Below are 18,953 nucleotides of genomic sequence, written 5' to 3' on the forward strand. Positions count from 1 at the left end.
CAATTATAGAAGCTAAACCAGAAGTGGGCAAACTACGGCCCGGGGGCCGAATCCGGCCTGTTTGGCTGTTCTATCAGGCCCTCGGAGCCGAAAGAGCGGAGGGTTCTCTTGCTCTCCCCTCCGCTCCTTCACCAGCAGCAGTGTTAACATGTATTAGTTCACACAAACACTCCATCCATGCTTTTGTTCCGGCCCTCCGGTCCAGTTTAAGAACCCATTGTGGCCCTTGAGTCAAAAAGTTTGCCCACCCCTGAGCTAAAGAAACTCCAGATACCTGCTGTCAGCAGGCCGTGACCTCAGAGCTGGAGCGAGCAAGAAGCCGGCTCTCAGCTCCAGTGATGGCAACAAAGTTTCAATTATAGAAAGTAAATAAATCCCATAATAAAAAGAAAAAAAGGAGAGGCTGGGAGCTTCAGTCGCTTGCCAGCCTGAAAACGGCCCTCAGCCCCTCACCCAGACTGGCCAGGCACCCCAGTGGGGACCCCCACCCTAAAGGGGGTGTGGCCAGCCTGAAAACAGCCATCAGCCCCTCATCCAGGCTGGCCAGGCACCCCAGTGGGTACCCCCACCCTGATCCAGGACACCCTTCAGGGCAAACCAGCCGGCCCCCACCCATGCACCAGGCCTCTATCCTATATAGTAAAAGGGTAATATGCAAACTGACCCTAACAGCAGAAAGACTGAGAATGACTGGTCACTATGACACACACTGACCAACAGGGGACAGATGCTCAATGCAGGAGCTGCCCTCTGGTGGTCACATGGGGGAGCTCTGCTCAGCCACAAGCCAGGCTGATGGCTGCCAGTACAGCAGTGGTGGTGGGAGCCTCCTGCCTCCTCAGCAGCGCTAAGGATGTCCGACTACAGCTTAGGTCTGCTCCCCGCTGGCAAGTGGACATCCCCCAAGGGCTGCCAGGCTGCCAGAGGGATGTCTGATTGCCAGCGTAGGCCCAATCCCCCGGGGAGCAGGCCTAAGCCAGCAGGTGGTCATCCCCAGAGGGGTCCCAGACTGCGAGAGGGCACAGGCCGGGCTGAGGGACCCCCCACCCCCGAATGCACAAATTTTTGTGCACCGGGCCTCTAGTAAAATAATAAGTGTAATGGCTAGAATAAACATGTATTGGTTCACTAAATTACAAAATACTAGGATAGAGTCACCCTATGGAACTTGAGCATGCTTTGATTAAACAAAAGTAATACCTTATGTAGTGGATTATTATAGAATTCACTATGTTGGGAAATAGTGTGTGTAATTATGGGGGACACTGAATGTCTAGGAAAGGAATGAGCTTCACTTTTAGGTTTGTCATCAGAGCAAGAAGGGCTTTCCCCTATGCAGTACAGCCTGAAACCTCTGGTTGGTTGGGCTAGACCTAGACCACAGGTTCCTTTGTTCTGATGTCTCTTTGCTTTGGGTTTCTGTAGGCTGAGTGCAACACTGACCCTCATCAGTTTTTTGAGTTTCTGTACAACCATGGGATTGGGAAGCTGTTCTCTCCTCTGTACATAGCCTGGGCTGAGCATCTGGAGGGCCAAGGACACCTGCAACATGCCAGCGCCGTCTTTCGGAGAGGAATTCAAAACCAGGCAGAACCTAAAGAGCTGCTGCAGCAACAGTACAGGTAGTTTGAAAATGAAGCTCTGAAAAAAGAAATAAAAAGAAAATGAAGCTCTGTGTGGTGTTTCCTGCTTTGAACTGTAATATTTGCTCTGGAGATAATGTTATTATCATCTCCTTGTTGTGGAAAATGTGGATAATAAACAAGAGTGGAAAGGAAAGAAACTGCCCAGAAATAATACTTCCAATATCTTTTCATCTGCCTCTGTGTGTGTTTTGTGTTTGTGTATTTTAACAGTAAATTGTACTGTATGTTAGGTTGTATATATTGAGCTCTATACTGCTGTTAAGAAATTATGAACTTTTATATACTTATAAAGTAGTTGATAAATCTGTCCCAGAGTTATGTCACAATTTAACTGTTGAACATTGTGATTTTTATAACAACGTAATAGCCCAGGCCAATATTTTTAGTGGTTAGGGCGTTGGGTTGCGGGTTCGATTCTTGTTTAAGGGCACATACCTGTGTTGTAGGTTCAATTCCTGGTCATATCATAACAGGTGCAGGAGGCAACCAATCTATATCTCTCTCACATCAATGTTTCCCTCTCTCTGTGTCTTTTCTCCCTGTCTCCCTCCCTTCCACTCTCTCTAAAATCAATGGAAAGAATATCCTCGGGTGAGGATTAACAACAACGAAAACATAATCTCTCTCTCTTCTTCTTTTTTCCTCACCAGAAGAAATGTTTCTACTGATTTTAGAGAGAGGGGGGGGTGGAGAGAGAGAGAGAAACATCGATTTGTTGCCTCTTGTAGGTGCCCCAACTGGGGATCAAACCCAAAACTTAGGTAGGTGCCATGACCAGGAATTGAACCTGCAACTTTTTGGTGTATGGGACTATGTTCTAACAAACTGAGTCACCTGGCCAGGGCAAAACAACATATGTTAATGAATAATTTTGGTTTCCACAATTGTTTACTTTTTCTGTGATTATGTAGTATCTTTCATTTAGGGAATTTGAAAGGTATAGAAAACTAAAGAAGCAGAAGAAACTTTTTGGCATTTTAGTTGGCACTCTGCTTTTTATAGGATTACAGCCCTGCCTTATGTACATATACAGCTTTGCAACAAGATTTTTTTCCCTCATCATTAAAGTATCTCCTAATATATTCCCTAATTTTAGCTAGTTTCTTCTGATTCTCAGACTTGATACTACTGAGTGAAAAGATATAGGAAGAGTTTTAAGGCTTGTGATACATATCACCAGATTACCTATTGGAAAGGTTATACCAGAGTTCTGCTGGTCCCTCTAGCAGCATATGAGAGAGTTTATCTCACTGTACTCCTTCGTGCACTTAATATACTCATTTTTTTTTCTACTTTGTTATAGTTCTCATGCCCTTTTTTTAGGGAGAGAGAGAGAAACATCAATTTATTGTTCCCATTTATGCATTCATTGGTTTATTCTTGTATGTGCCCTGACTGGAGATTGTACCTGCAATCTTGGTGTATCAGGATGATGCTCTAACCAGCTGAGATACCTGGCCTGGGCCCCTTGTGCCCTTTTTAATAGTAATTTTAGCCGAAACCGGTTTGGCTCAGTGGATAGAGTGTCGGCCTGCAGACTGAAAGGTCCCAGGTTCGATTCCGGTCAAGGGCATGTTCCCGGGTTGCGGGCACTTCCCCAGTAGGGGGTGTGCAGGAGGCGGCTGATCGATGTTTCTCTCTCATCGATGTTTCTAACTCTCTATCTCCCTTCCTCTCTGTAAAAAAATCAATAAAATATATTAAAAAAATAGTAATTTTACAGTTGAACTTGTTTTTTCTATGGAGAATTTAAAGCAAATCTAAGACAGCAAAATATTTTACTCCAACTACTTCCTTAAACATTTGTAAAAATTGATTTCTTGTAGAACCTTACACCATTTTCAGTTTCACTTAAAGAATTATCAATAATTCTTTATTATCTAATTTTCAGTTATTTATTGCTATGTAATTTTTTTATACTATTGGTTTGTTTGAATTAAGAGTAAAATCAGATTTGGCATTTGGTTGCCTTTGGCTATATGTCTCTTAGTCTCTTCATACTGTGCACTCTTGCTCACATCATTCAAAAACGTTAGCTCTGGATGTTGCATGCGACTTGACAAATTGGCTTGATATTCAAAAGTGCCATAAAATGACATTTAAGTTCTCACAGCATGACCAATTCTATATCTGCCTTTATAAGTAGTAGCTTCTTCAAAACATTAATTATGTTCCAGGTATATAGAATGCTTAAAAAGAGGGCTTAAATACCCCATGTTGGAACATTGGCATACTTGGTACACAGAGAAGAAGGGTGCATTTTCCTTATGGGTTTAAGAAATACTGATATAAACTATGCAAACAGCTAAATTTTCTAATGTGAATATATTGGGTGAGAAGATAATCCCAGTTGTTCTTTTTAAATTTTGGAGCATCGCTAAAGTTCAACTTTGCATTCTCCCTTGATCTCAGTCTTTTCTAGCTTAGAATAAGGTACTTGGCATATTTAGTTTTTTCAAATATGTATTAAACTGAAGTGTATTATCTATATTGATTATTTGTGTCTTTCTACTGTCATTTAGGTTATTTCAGACACGTGTTACCAAAACCCATTTGCCAGCTCAAGGTAAAATAATGTTTTCTAAAATGTTTAAATTATTGCTAATTTAGTCTCTGATTTGCACTGCTTTATTCCCTCCTTAAACAGTTTTTTTCAGTTTTATTGATTGTATTGTCTTAGGTAATGGGGAAGGTACTCTGATCATATTAAGGCCTGCTAAGTAGCACTAGAGACCAGGGGCTCTGTCTTAGCACTTTAAAAGAGCAGACCCACAAGAAAGACTTGATTTCATTGTATTCTTAGGATTTCAAAAAATAAATAAAAATTGCCCTAAATTGAGGGTAGTACTTACTCTAGAGTCTGTTTTGATTTGAATCAAATGTGTTCAATACAACTTTAAAGAAATGTAGTCATTTTCTTCCTTAGAAATAAAGATTACATGTAAGAGTAAGTGTGGACTAACTGCCCTGTTTTTGTTTTTTTAAATAACTACAGTTTACATTACTTTTGGGTATTTCCTTGGGCATTTTGAATTGGTCAGAAAATTGTTTCTACAATATTTCTCTTATCCAAAAGGTGTTTTAGTTCTACTTTGTGAGACAATGTTGGAAGAGCTGATTTATTTTGTAATGCTCTTATTGAAAGATCGGGGAAATATGTTTGTAATAATTTTTAATATGGTTTTTACCCCTATTTCTCTTTATTTCATTATTCCTCCTCCCCCGTAGCTAGAAACTCAGAACCTCTTCGTAATGCTCAGATTTTAAACCAAATGATGACATCAAAATCAAGTCCAGCCTGTGTTTCTAAGAATCAGGTAATAACATTTCTGTAAACTGGGAATGGTATTGGACGGTAATCTGCTGCCTTACACAGCCTATGACTCTAACCTCCGTGTCATCTACTTGCACCTGTGGTGACTTTCTGGCCTGTTGTCATCTACCACTGCTCACTTCCAATATTAAATTTTTAAAAAATTTAAATGAGAGAGAGGGAAACATCGATTTGTTGTTCCACTTATTTATGCATTTTTTGGTTGATTCTTATATGTGCCCTAACCACAGATGGAACCCGCAACCCTGGTGTATCAGGATGATGCTCTAACAAACTGAGCTACCTGGCCAGGGCTCCAATATTAAATGTAAATAATTTACTGACTGTCTTACATTTGTCTGACCTAGGCACCCCCACTATATAACCTCCTGTGTCCATATGCTGAGAAGCTCCCCAACAGCTTCTTTATTTTGTTCTGCTGGCCTTCTCAGGCCCAGGAACCCCTACCCTGGACCACATCCACCTGGAGGCTCCTGAGCCCTGCTTTAAACACTGAGCCCTGGCCGGTGTGGCTCCATCTGGTTGGAGTGTTTTCATGAGCAATGGAAGGTCTCAGGTTCTATTCCTGTTCAGGGCACGTATCTAGGTTGCGGGTTCAACCCCTGGTCAGAGTGTGTATGGGGCAACTGATCAATGTATCTCTCTCATGTAGAAGTTTCTCTTTTTCACTCTTACTCTCTCTCTCTTCCTTCCTCCCTCTCTAAAGTCAATTTAAATAAAACCACCTCAGCTTCAGGCCCTGCCTGGTTAGCTCAGTTGGTTACAGTATCTTCCCAGTATGTCAAGGTTATGATTCGATCTTTGGTCAGACCACATAGAAGAATCAACCAATGCATAAATAAGTGGAACAACAAATTGATGTTTCTCTCCTTCCCCACCCCCTCTCTAAAATCAGTGAATAAATATTTTTTAAAGAAACCTCATTTTTAAGCATTGGTATCTGTAATATCAAACCTGGGCTCTATACTTCAGGCAATTATATTTCCAGTTTCTCAAGCACTCTTTATGTATCTCTTAATTTATGTATATCTTTTTTCCCATTTCACTCTCTAATGCCAAATTATAGTGAATTTAAACTCCTTTTTACACTTTTCAAATTTGGAACTTGGGACATGACTCTAACCTCTCCCTCAGGTGCTGGCAAAAATACTGTTTCATTGACAACATCAGATGACATCTGTAAATTTTTTGCCATCAACCCATAAATGTAACTGTACCCTTCCCTGCCATCTCGATGGAGCTTATCTTTACTCCTCAAAATTTTTGCCCTGTCAAGATCTCTTCTGCCTTAAAGGCTCCTTGATGTGTAAAATGCTCATCTTTGCTTCGCTCAGCCTTCTTTCCAGCATCTTTCCTGACACAACTGCTTTTTCAGAGTTTTCTGGGACCTCCTTTAAGCTAAATCCAATGGAAATGGCTCTGATCTTATCTTACATGGGCATGTTTTCTTAATGTAACACATTTTAGAAGTAGAATATGAATTTCTAATTTTGATAGATACTCACAGTTCTAATTTACATCCTACACATTCATGCCAGCCTCCTTGCTGCTTCCTGTTGCCCAGACTGAGTTTTTAGACAGCAGTGTTGGGTCTTGTTTATGGTCACATTCCCAGGATCTAGCTCAGGACAGGACATGTATGAGGTATTCAGTTAATAGTTGTTTAGTGACCAGAAGAAAATATTAATGATTAAAAATGTAGCATTTTGCAGTGTTAATCCTATAACACTTGGGCACTGTGGCCCAGTTCTAGACTGGATTGAAGGGAATAAGTGCCTGCCCTTCTCTACTACCTAGGAGAGAATTCTTAAATCACTTTCTATTGGAATTTTTAGATGTAGAAGTTACAACTAATAATGCAAACTCAAGTTTCAGATATTAATTATAATTTAAAAGAACATAAATAAATCTATGTGATGATGGAGAGGCCCTGTGAGCATATTCATATTGTTTTGTGAAATAATTTGTGTGATGGTTTCTTTTCAGGTATGTATTTTTTTGTTGTTATTGTTTATTTTGTCTTTTTAGGGTTCAGAAGTTTCTAAAGTAACATCTTCAGCTTGTGATAAAGAGTCAAATATGTAAGCACATTAATTTATTCCTTAGTTCTCATCAAGAGCTGCTTTTGTACAGTGTTGTAAATAATGTGTTTTTTTCCCATTATAGGGAACAAAGGGTGGTCGTGATTTCTAAATCAGAATACTCTGGACATCCCTCTCTGACAGCCAGAACTGACATTCAGCAGGTTGTTATGTATTGCAAGGAGAAGCTCATTTGTGGAGAGTCAGAATTTTCATTTGAAGAGCTGAGAGCCCACAAGTACAATCAACGGAGAAAGCATGAGCAGTGGGGTACAGCAGTCTTATTTGAGTTATTTTTAAATCACTAAAATAATTCTCACTTCCAAGTTACTAACATTTTTAAACAGATAATTGAGGTGGTAAAAGAATCTGCAAAGTCTCCAGCGCATCCTTTAAAAAGCCTAGACATCTTTGTTCGTTGTTATTGTGGCAGCCTTGTTGTCAAAGGGGTTGGAGATGAAACAGCGCTAAAATAGATATCCATACCAGTGTTGCTTTAGCTTTTAGTGAAATAGGTATTTTAAAACTTGTAAACATTACCTGTATAGGTGAACTTCTATATATAGCAACTCTAAATCACTGGGTCAGTTATTTGTACTGTCAAAGGATTAAGTTAGGAATTGGAGTTAAGAGACTTTTCCAAGTTCTGCAATTAATACAAATAAGACATTTAGAAGGAATCCTCTGGAGGAGGCCAAGATTTTCTCACAGGGAAAACTGAATGATAACACCAATATTGTACTTTTTTTTTTTTTTTTTTTTTTTTTTGCTGTAATAATGTACACCTCAGAGGAAAATGAGCCTTTGTTCCACTCAGGACTTATACCATCTCAGTTATTTGTACTATAGTCACTCTGTTAGCCTTCCTTTTTTGTTTCTTATTTCTCATTCATCAGCACCTGAAAGAACAGTCATTTTACACTCATGGAGGACCCATTTTGTGCCATGCACAGAAGCATTTTTCTTTCACATGTTGTGACCTAAAGTCTTAGCCAGGTGATTTGATTTGTATGACATGGTTATGTAACCCAGTCATTGTAAGTGGGACTACCTGCAGTGTATTTGACATACTCTTCAGAGAGCTTTAGTTTTATTTCTTCTTAAACTTAAATCTTTTAAAAACGTTTCCATTTTCACATGATTTCCACAGTCATATTTGTTTTAGAAGTACTTAGTATCATACTGTGTTATTACCAAATATTGTTGATCAACATGTAAATTTTTGTAATTTACATGCTCTGATTGTAAAAGTAACCATGCTTAATGGCAGATAAAAATGATAATTAAAAGGTGAATTCTATCAAACTACACTGGTGGATATTACCAAACATTCACAGAATAGTTAATACCAAATCTTCTCAAGCTCCTCCATAAAATAGAGGGAACACTTTCAAATTCATATTATTATAAGGCCAGCTTGATTCTAATACCAAAACTAGACAAGAACAGCACAGGACAATTCTCCTGATGAACATAGATACAAAAATCCTCAACAAAATACTAGCAGACTGAATACATTAAAAGGCCATACACCCGGATCAGGTGGGATTTATTCCAGCAATGCAGGGATGGTTCAGCATACACAAATCATTGAACATGACATATCACTAAACAAAATCAAGGATAAAATCATAGATCATATCAATAGATTCAGAAAAATCATTTGATGAAATTCAACATCTATTTATGATAAAAAATACACTTTCAGCTAAGTGAGTATAAAGGGAATGTACCTCACTGTAATAAATCCCACTATTAACCCCTAATTCAGTGGTGAAAGCTGAAAGTTTTTCCTCTAAGATCAAGAACAAGACAAGGATGCACACTTTCACCACTCTTATTCAATATGGTGTTGGAAGTCCTACACAGCAATTACACATGAAAAACAAAAGGCATCCAAATTGGAAAGGAAGAAGTAAAGCTTCACTATTTGCAGATAGCATGATATGTGTATAGAAAAACATCAAAGAAGTTTTAGAATTAATTTAAAAAATCTGTAAAGTTACAAGATACAGAGTTAGTATACAAAACACTATGAAAAATGAAAACACTCCAAAACATATATGCACCTCCATGCTTATTGCAGCATTATTTCTAATACCCAAGATAAGGGTCCATCAGTGCAAGAATGGATAAAGAAATTATGATTGATACATCTACACATCACACACCCTGGGATATTATTCAACTGTGAAAAATAATGTAATCTTACCATTTGTAAAAACATGGCTGGACCTTGAGGGCATTATGCTAAGTGAAATAAGTCAGGTGAAGACAAAACTGTATGATATCACTTCTATTTGGAATTAAAAAACATAAATACAAACATTAGTGGTTGTCAGGGGTTAGGGTGAAAGGAATAAAGGGGGTGAAATGATACAAACTTCCAGTTATGCAATAAATAGGTTATGGGGTATAATGTACAGCATGGGGGCTATAGTTAATAAACTTGCCTGTTTGTAGGTTGCTAAGAGAGTAGATCTTAAAAGTCCTGATCATAAGGAAAACATTTTGTAACCATGTAAGATGACAGATGTTAATTACTATCTTGTGATCAAATATAGAATCATATTGTACCTCTGAAACTAATAGTTATATGTCAATTATACCTTAATTTAAATAAATAGCTGTCAAAATAAATGTAATACATGTTTTAGTTCTGATAACCTAATACCTAAGGAAAAGACTAGTAAAAAAATTGCAATCCTATGGCCTACATTTAAACTTTGCATTCAAACCATTATCTTTTCTAAAGTAAATGAAGACAGACATTACATGAAAATGAAAGAAGCAAATGCTTTTGAAGAACAACTACTGAAAGAGAAAATGGATGAACTTAATAAGAAGTTGCATCAAGTGGTAGAGACATCCCAGGAGCACCTTCCTGCTTTTCAGGAAAGTCCTGAGGTATGTGTGCTCTTTACTGATGCTTGCCATGCCATTGATTTTCTTTTTATTTGAGCCTTTCTAGGCCCTGTTTTTAGTTAATTCTGATGTTAAATATGCATGTACATGTTTATATATATTTCTGTACAGTGTGGGGCAAAAGTACACTATATGGAAAATAATATAATAGTTAATAAATAATAATCCTAGTGAACGCTGTACACCAATGTACCTTTCTTATTAAAAAATAATAATAATACAAGAATAAACTCTGCATTTTGAGCACTCACAACTGTAAACTTACTTTTGCCACACCCTGTATTTATATATTTATGATTCTATTGGAATGTTTTGTTTTTTCTTATTTATTTGGATTTCCTTTTTTGCATAATTTTTTCCCCGGGATAATTCCAAGAAATTGTTAAAATAATTATCTTGGGCTTTTTTTTGTTATATTTTCTTGGTACTTACCAGTTCTATATCCCCATTCTCTCTAAAGAAACTGTTCAATTATGTTCCAATGTTCATTGTGTTCAAATGCATCAGATATATTCTTAGTTTCACTTTTCCTGGCCCCGTATCCCCCAAAGCCTTCTTTCTTGGTCCTCTAGGTTGGCTGAGGGCAGCTGTTCTTCCCTTGTTCCTCTCCTATGTTGTATCCCTGTTTTCTCATTCCCCCCCTTGTCACTGTTGCTCCTTAACATCTATCTCCATTTTGGTGGCACATAGTCTCCAAGAGCTTTTTCTAGAAAAGCATTTCTGAAGGTTAATTTTTTGAGATCTCACACACATGAAAGACCTTTATTCCACCCTCACACTTGGGTGATAATTTGGTTGCACATGATGTCCTGGAAGGAAGTCATCACATTTTCTCATCCTTGAAGGCACTGCAACCCTGTTGAGAAATCAGCTGAGAGTTATGGGAGCTCCCTTGTAGATAACTGCTTTTCGTTGGCTACTTTTAAGATTCTCTCTTTTGGCTTTTTGATTATGATGTGTTTTGGTGTGAGCATCTTTGGGTTCATTTGATTGGGACTCTGTACTTCTTGGACTTGTATGTCTGTTTCCTTCACCAGGTTAGGGAAGTGTTCCATCATTTTTCAAATAGGTTCTCAACCTTTTGCGTTCTCGTTTTCTCTTTCTCTCTCTCTCTCTCTCTCTCTCTCTCTCTCTCTCTCTCTCTCTCTCTCCTCCTTCAGTTACTTCTATGATGAAATGTTGGTACGCTTGGTACTGTCCCAGAAATCCCTTAAACTATCTTCATTTATTTATTATTATTATTTTTTTGCTGTTTAAATTGTGTTTTATGCTACCCAGTCTTCCAAATTGCTGATTTGATCCCTTCATCTAATCTGCTGTTGATTCCATCTAATGTATGCCTCATTTTAGTTATTCTTCATTTCTGCCTGGTTCATTTTTATGTTTTCTATCTCCATTTCATGTTTTCAGTCTCTGTTGATGTTCTCACTGAGATCATCTGTTCTTCTCCCAAGTTCATTGAGCACCATTATAACCAGTGTTTTGAACTCTAAATCTGATAGATTGATTGCTTCCATTTTTTAGTTCTTTTTTCGGAGTTTTGTCCTATTATTTCATTTGGGATATGTTTCTTTGTCTCCTCATTTTGGCTACCTCCCTGTTTGTTCCCATGTAGTAGATATATCTGTTATTTTTTTTTTAAATATATTTTTATTGATTTAAGGGGGAGGGAGTGGGAGGGAGAGAGAGAGAGAGAGAGAGAGAGAGAGAGAGAGAGAGAGACAGACACTAGTAAAAAAGAGAATCATTGATCAGCTAGCACACTGGGACCTAACCCACAACCTGGGCATGTGCCCTGACCGGGAATCAAACCATGACCTTCTGGTTCATAGGTCGATGTTCAACCACTCAGCCACACCAGCCGGGCTATCTGTTATGCCTTTAAGTCTTTTAAGGGTGGCCCTATGTATAGGGGTCCCGTGGGGCCCAGAGGCACAGTCTCCCTGTTCACTTGAGTCGGATGCTCCAGGGTTTTCCCTTTTGTGCCCTCCTGTTGTAACTGAGTGTGTTGGCACATCAGTGGGTGGGACTGATCCTCAGGCTGACTGGCTGTGAGGAGTGGCCATGATACTACAGTGGACAAGCTGTTCTGCAGGGGCTGACCCCAGGGAGCAGGCTTTGCTTTAGCAGGGCTCTGGTGCCTGTCAGTCCACCCTTTGGGTGTGTCATTTGTGATACTGATTGGGCGGTGGTCTAGTGTGGTCTGAAGCCAGCTACCAGGTGTGTTTGTTTTGGAGCTTCTTGGGAGTGTCTTCAGTATAGGCCAAGGTCAGCTACTGCCTGTGTCCAGCCTAGCTCCACCTGGTAAGAGCTACAAAGTAATCGTCAGTTGGTAGTTGTCTCTGCTGGGGATAGAGGCACCTGGGAGAGCTTATGCTGTGAACCCAGGCCACTACCACTAGTGCCTGGCTGGGGGCCGATTAGCAAGAGGAACAGGGCAATTGGAGGCCACAGAGGTTCAGTCAATGTGCGAGTCTAGTGGGGCAAGGCTAGGAGAATTACCAGGGTGGGGCGAGAGTTATGTTAGCCAGGTTAATGGATAGCTCTATATTGGAACCTCAGTTCTCCAACTCAGTTCATTCCAGAAGGCTGTTCAAGAACCGATTTGTTAGAAAACCAAATCATTTATTTTTCCATTAGAAATAATGTAAATTGAAATAATCCATTCTAGACCCCCAAACAATTCCCTGTTTTAACCTTTCTTTTATATAGTACATGTCTAATATACTATTTAATCTATAAATAAACACTTCTTTTCTTAAATTTATCAAATCACCCCCTACTAGCCTTAAACAAATCACTTTCAGCACTCATTCCAGGGGAGTCTTTCATATCAGCATGGGGCATCTTTTCTTGTTCCTATATCATTGCCTCTGAAATGCTGTTCAAATCAACAACAGTTTTTCTACCTCTTTAATTGTCTGTGATCATTATTTCTTTCACACCCTTAGCAACATTAACACTCTTTTTTTTAATTGTTTTATTGCTTAAAGTATTACAAAGAGTATTATATATGTCTCCTTTTTTTTTCTCCCCTTGACCCTCCCCTAGCTTCCCATGCCCCCCAGTGTCTTGTGTCCATTGGTTATGCTCATATGCATGCATATAAGCCCTTCGGTTGATCTCTTACCCACCCCCCCAAACATTAACACTCTTGATGGCCTTTTCATGTTTTACAATTGTGCTAATCCTTGATTTCCCCAGCAACAAAAACATTCTCTCCTTTGTTGCCTGAGAGAAACCTTTTTTTAAGCTGAGGTATCACTTGAAAGGGTTGTGAGTTCAAAAACCAAAGTTTGGTTTGACAACCGAGACATTTTTCGGTGAACAACTTGGTCAAGAACCAAATTATTCAAGATAGAAGATATTTGAGAAATGAGGTTTGACTGTATATGGACCTGACCTGTGCCATCTGTAGGGTGTGGGGCAATCAAAGGAACAATGGCTCCTGCTAGCACTTCTTTCTGGGATATAGCTGCCCCTCTAGGCCTCACCTTGAGCCTTACAATTCAGTTCCTCCAAGTATGTCCCTGGAACTTTTCAAGCTGCTGTCCCTTCTCTGAAGTTTAGGGTGAGTGTTTATGCTCAGACCCTCTAAGAGGATGCCTGGAGTATAGAAGCCCTCTGTCTCACCCAGACAGAATCTTATGATTTTTTTTACTTCTTGGCACCATGCTCTTGGATGTGGAGCCTGGTGTGGTGCAGGTCTAGTGTGGTCTGAAGCCGGACACCAGGTGTGTGTGTTTTGGAGCTTCTTAGGAGTGTCTTCACACCTCAGGGAGGACTTCTGCAGCTGAGATATTGCTCTGATTCTTAACTGCCACATGTGAATTTGGAACCAGACTGCCTGTGTCTCTCTGCCCCTCCTACCTGTCTCAGCATGGTTTCTTTATATCCTTAGTTATAAGACTTCTAGTCACCTAGTCCTCAGGTGGTTCTCTAGGGTGGTTCTATAATTTAGTTGTGATTTTGATGTTGTCATGGGAGTAGGCCAAAACACCATTTACTTACTCTGCCATCTAGACCGGATGCTGTATGAACATTTTATATTTTGTCCTTTTGTCTGTGAAATAACTATTTTTGCCGTAGCTATTTGGTGTTAACAATTTGTAAAAATACTTTTATATGGTGAAGAATTCACTCTTCTGTCTTTTAATTTGGTAACAAAAGAGTGTACAGTTACACTCTACATTGAATAGGAAAACAAAGATTTTAAATGAAGAGTTTGTTGTCCATCTTGTGTAAGCCATGCTTGTTTGTGTGGCAGTTATAATTGTAGTTTATACTCAGGTTTCCTATTCATTAAAGAGAAAATAGCTACCAAAGGTAAAATTTTGATGGAAGGGACATTATTATGAGTATTTGATAAATTGAGTTGGTCTTTTCCCAAAATTAAGTGAAAAGAAATAAGACAGTTCTTAAATACTAATAAAACTAGATGGGGCATTATTTCAGTGATTTGAAGTTTGAACTGCCAGTTGTGTCTATGGTTAAACTACAAAACCATCCGTCATGTAGAATGGTCCTTTGTGTTCTTGTCGACTATTCATTTCAGAATACTTCAAGGAAAAAGGAATCTACTGAAGACAGATGCCAGTGTTTGAAAAGCTGTAACACCTAATTACTAAGATTCTGGACTTCATGGTTTTGCTTTTGTTTGCTTAACATGACAGGTTAATCCAGCATGCATGGGGCCAAGTGTCGGCTCCCAGCAGGAACTGAGCACTCCATCTCTTCCAACCATAACTCAGCAAACCTCAGAGGGCATGGGAGAGAAACCCAGACAGGCACCTGCTGCTGTTCCTCCTGAAGCCAGTGCGGTCACTGTGGCTTTGGTGTCCCCAGCCATCAGCCAGAGTGTAGCTCCTCCTGCTCCTTTGGCAGCCCAGCCAGGGACAGACTCCATGTTTTCAGTGGCCGGAAATGATGCCAGGTGAGCCAAAGTTGGTTCAGTGATGACAGTGCTGTGAATGGTGTCTGTCAGTTTCTTCCATAGTTTACAAAATCAGGAGCAAAATGTAAATGACAGCTACTTCCTATTTTTAAACCAAGTTCCCAAAACTTTAGCCCCAAATTTTGCAGATTTATCTTCTTTTATACTTCTTTTAGAGTATGTGTTTTACTTCATACTGCTCTCATGAATTAAACATTTTCACTACACTGAAACTCAACGTTCTTTTTATAACAGAAGAATATACATCTGTTAAACTGAAACTACCTTTGCTCACTAGCTCTTACTGAATACACATTGGGATTATTACAGTCCAAACAGTTTCTTAACATGTGTTCTTCTCCTCTTCCTTCTGTCTTCCCACCAGGAGTGAGATTAATATCTATTACACAGTATCTATATACTGCTGAAGATGTATCCCTAATTTTGAGGGATTTTCCTAGATTTCTAAGATAGAGTGTCATATCACTTGTTTTGTTTACATTTTTATCTTCAGTTTCTCTCTTTCAACGTATAGCAATTTTATTGAACCATTAGAAAAAATAAAAGCTACAATTAATCTCACATTCTCCCTTTGGGTTAAAACCCTTAACACATATTATGGTTCTTAAGTACTGTTTTCCCTTAATGTCTGCAGTTAACTTTTGTCAATGATTTCCCTGGAAATAATATTTTAAATCATCATGCTTTTTCACTCACATTAAGATAATAATTCAGACCTGGTTACTCTACCATATATGTAAGAAGAGGACTGTTGGTGGGACTCACGATTCCATTAGATCTTCATAGTTAATTTATGAACCTATAAAATGATAAGAGCAGCAGCAGTGACATGCCTTGTAAAAGTGATGCCTGACCAGCCGCCCCTACCAAAATGGTAAAATTAAAAGTGCTGTATTTTTTACTTTATATCTTAACAAGGTTTACTAAGAAAATTTTAGCAGCGTTAAATGGATGAAGTCCACTATCACAACTATACTTAAAACAAACTGATATATGTCTTTTGTGCCATTTTTTCTTTTTTAATAACCATTAACCATTGTTCTGGAGAACAATGTACTGTGTCAACTGGCTCATGACCAGTGGTGGTCATGCAGCTAAAGCTCAGCAGTGCTTTTTCTCACCATGACTCAAGAGAGCTGTGTGTTAGCCCTTTAGCTTATGTGATGAATGGGAACATTTAAATTAGGGAGCCATTATCTTGCAGTACCACATAAAGGAATGATTAGCATGCTATTAAAATACATAATCACTGTGTCAGGCAAACATTAGTACCTGACTTATAATTGTAAGAATTCTTTTCCTCAAAAGGAAATGGAAAAAAATAAAACAAACATTTCATTTACTTACACTGTAGGACCTAAGCAGTTCTATCCTTTTTTTTTTTTACCAGTAGGTTTGTAATTGCTGACATTTTTTTACTATTCTTTCTTGAGAGTTAGTGTGTCTTAAGAGTTTTCTCTTCCAGATGTGTGACTAGAACTACTCAGGAATTCAAGCCACAGAGCAGAGCAGAGATGAAAGAAGGTAATGTGTAGTTACAATACATTTGCTCCTGACCTGTTTCCCAGACGTCTCCAGGTCACTCAGAGGTCTGTGTGGTGGCCGTGGTTCATGAAGGCTTCAGACCTTAATGAAGCTGGTGTTAGCTTTCCTATTAGAATATAAGGGTTAGATGAGCTCTGGACCATTTCAAATAGAGGTAGAAACCTACTTGTTAGTCACATCTTAATAGTTAGAATCTTTTGGAAACTTGATTTGTGAAAACCTTACTGTTAAATTTCTCAAGTTCATCCAAAAAAGAGTCAACTTTAATATGTCATGAGGTAGGAAATGTGATTAAAGGTTTAATTAGGGATGCTATAGTTCTATTTGGTATTACTTTGTTAGAGGCATTTGCACTGAAGTTATGTAAATTTTACGGTATAAGTAAAATAAGACACATAGCTTGGACGTTCACACCCCCCCACCCCCCATATGACTGTGACATCCTTTCCAATGACAGTTCTGTGGGAGCAGAGCTACTCAAAAACAGCTGGAGACCCCTGTATTGAACCCAGACCTCCTGAGTACTCTCTAGGGGCCTGGCACTATTGTAGGGAGTTAGGGGTGTAGCCATGAACAGAAAGGACAAAAACCACCTATGTGGAGGGGAAAGGAAGTATTGCTGTTGGAGAGGTGGATTGAAACTATAGAAGTGACCTGGGAAGATGTCCAAAAAGAAAGTAATATTTAGGGGTGAAAGCCTGGAAGAGGGGGCTGCTCATGTGGCTAGCTTAGAAAACCCATTTCAGGCCCATGCAGAATGCCCTCAGGTGGGAATGACCCTGATGTATCTAAGCACAGCGGGGGGGGGGGGGGGTGGGGGTGGGGAGGCTTGAGTGAGTGAGCAGAGGAGGAAGAAGAGAGTGCGATCTGGGCCTTATTAATAAGATAAAAAATGAAAGTACATTAGTAATGGAAATCCTTAGTGATAATTATCAACGATAACAAATGTTTTAATTGTAATAAGTTTCTTATATTGTATACCTTTTAAATAATTCTGATTTCCTTACTGATATTGCATCTTGTCCCCATTCCTTTAATAGGGTGTGAAACACATAAGGTTGCTAACACAAGTTCTTTTCACACAACTCCAAACACATCCCTGGGAATGGTTCAGGCAACACCATCCAAAGTGCAGCCATCACCCACCGTGCACACAAAAGAAGCATTAGGTAAAGCCTTTGGTTGGAATGTGTAGCCTCTGACAGCAGATTAATGAAAGGTTTTTGCAGCTTTGTTTACAGTTATTCTTTCTACACCTTTAAGGGTTCATCATGAATATGTTCCAGGCTCCTACACTTCCTGATGTTTCTGATGACAAAGATGAATGGCCATCTCTAGATCAAAATGAAGATGCATTCGAAGCTCAGTTTCAAAGTAATAATTTGTTTAAAACTGCTAAGTACATAGCATTGTAGATGACTGTCATAGGAATATCCAGGATTATACAAGAAGTGGCCCTACCCTTGATTAGCTTGCCACATAAGGGCAGGGAATGTGTGAAATTAAAAAATGCGAGAATCTTCGACAAGGTACTTGATGTGTATCATAGATCAGGTTTGTTTCTAAAACAATAATAGTGCCAAGAAGGACAAGATCCCCCTGGGTAGAAATGGCTAGAAAAGGCTGAGTACTTGAAGTCTGACTCGAGTCTTGCCTGGTAGTAGCAGGGGTGGAGTGCTGGAGGCCAGCAACTATCTTACATTTGTCTGGAATCGGGATTCCTGCTGGAAGCCAGGGAGAGATCATGATAAACTAAATAAGCCCTGGCTGGTATGGCTTGGTTGGAGCATCGTCCTATGCACCAAAGGTCAGGTCACACAGCCAGGCTGTGGATTTGATCCCTGATTGGGGCGTATGTGGGAGGCAGCTAATCAATGTTCCTCTCTCGGTCTTCCTCACTCCCTCTATCTTCCCTTTCTCTCTTTAACATCAATTTATAAAAAAAGAAAAAACAATACTAAGATCCAGTTAGATTCAGGAGGATCTGAAATATAAAGCTACAATGGTTAATTCCTAAACAAAATGCAAAACAAAGTCATTGAGAACTTTGTTAAGTGAGTCAGGTGACAATAGCAATGTTTTAGGAGAATGATGAACGCCATGTTTTTATATGTGGCAAGAACTTGAATGCGAACCCCTGTGACCATAATTAAGTTACTTTACCTCAATACATAGTAACTTATCGCATTACCTAGTATTTGAAATGCTGCTATCACTTCTTTTCTGTGAGCTATTATTCCATTTTCTTATTTATAGTTGAAGTTTAGTATAAAGAAGAATGTTTTCTCCCCAGTGCAATAATTAAATGCTGTTTTGTTTTTTTTTTCTATTGCAGAAAAGCCAAGTTCTTCTGGAACTTGGGGAGTCAATAAGATTATCTCTTCTTTGTCATCTGCTTTTTCCGTGTTTGAAGATGGAAACAAAGAAAATTACGGGTAAAGAAACACCTAGTTAAAATCTCCTTGGAG

At 39.0% G+C, this 18,953-nt stretch overlaps 1 protein-coding gene across 3 annotated transcripts in view; it reads left to right on the top strand.

Annotated features, from left to right (window-relative positions):
- Positions 1–18,953, top strand: part of BUB1 (BUB1 mitotic checkpoint serine/threonine kinase) — a 44,781-nt gene that overhangs the window by 4,006 nt on the left and 21,822 nt on the right. For all 3 annotated transcript variants that reach the window (XM_036306783.1, XM_036306782.1, XM_036306784.1), the window contains exons 4-14: positions 1,426–1,622; positions 4,169–4,212; positions 4,875–4,963; positions 7,009–7,061; positions 7,147–7,331; positions 9,817–9,968; positions 14,660–14,919; positions 16,406–16,464; positions 17,526–17,654; positions 17,749–17,859; positions 18,821–18,920. In XM_036306783.1, coding sequence (XP_036162676.1) covers positions 1,426–1,622; positions 4,169–4,212; positions 4,875–4,963; positions 7,009–7,061; positions 7,147–7,331; positions 9,817–9,968; positions 14,660–14,919; positions 16,406–16,464; positions 17,526–17,654; positions 17,749–17,859; positions 18,821–18,920 — 1,379 coding nt within the window. The remainder of the gene's footprint in view (positions 1–1,425; positions 1,623–4,168; positions 4,213–4,874; positions 4,964–7,008; positions 7,062–7,146; positions 7,332–9,816; positions 9,969–14,659; positions 14,920–16,405; positions 16,465–17,525; positions 17,655–17,748; positions 17,860–18,820; positions 18,921–18,953) is intronic.

The sequence above is a fragment of the Myotis myotis genome, unplaced genomic scaffold (assembly GCF_014108235.1).
Source record: "Myotis myotis isolate mMyoMyo1 unplaced genomic scaffold, mMyoMyo1.p scaffold_m19_p_43, whole genome shotgun sequence".
In the NCBI taxonomy this organism is placed as follows: domain Eukaryota; kingdom Metazoa; phylum Chordata; class Mammalia; order Chiroptera; family Vespertilionidae; genus Myotis; species Myotis myotis.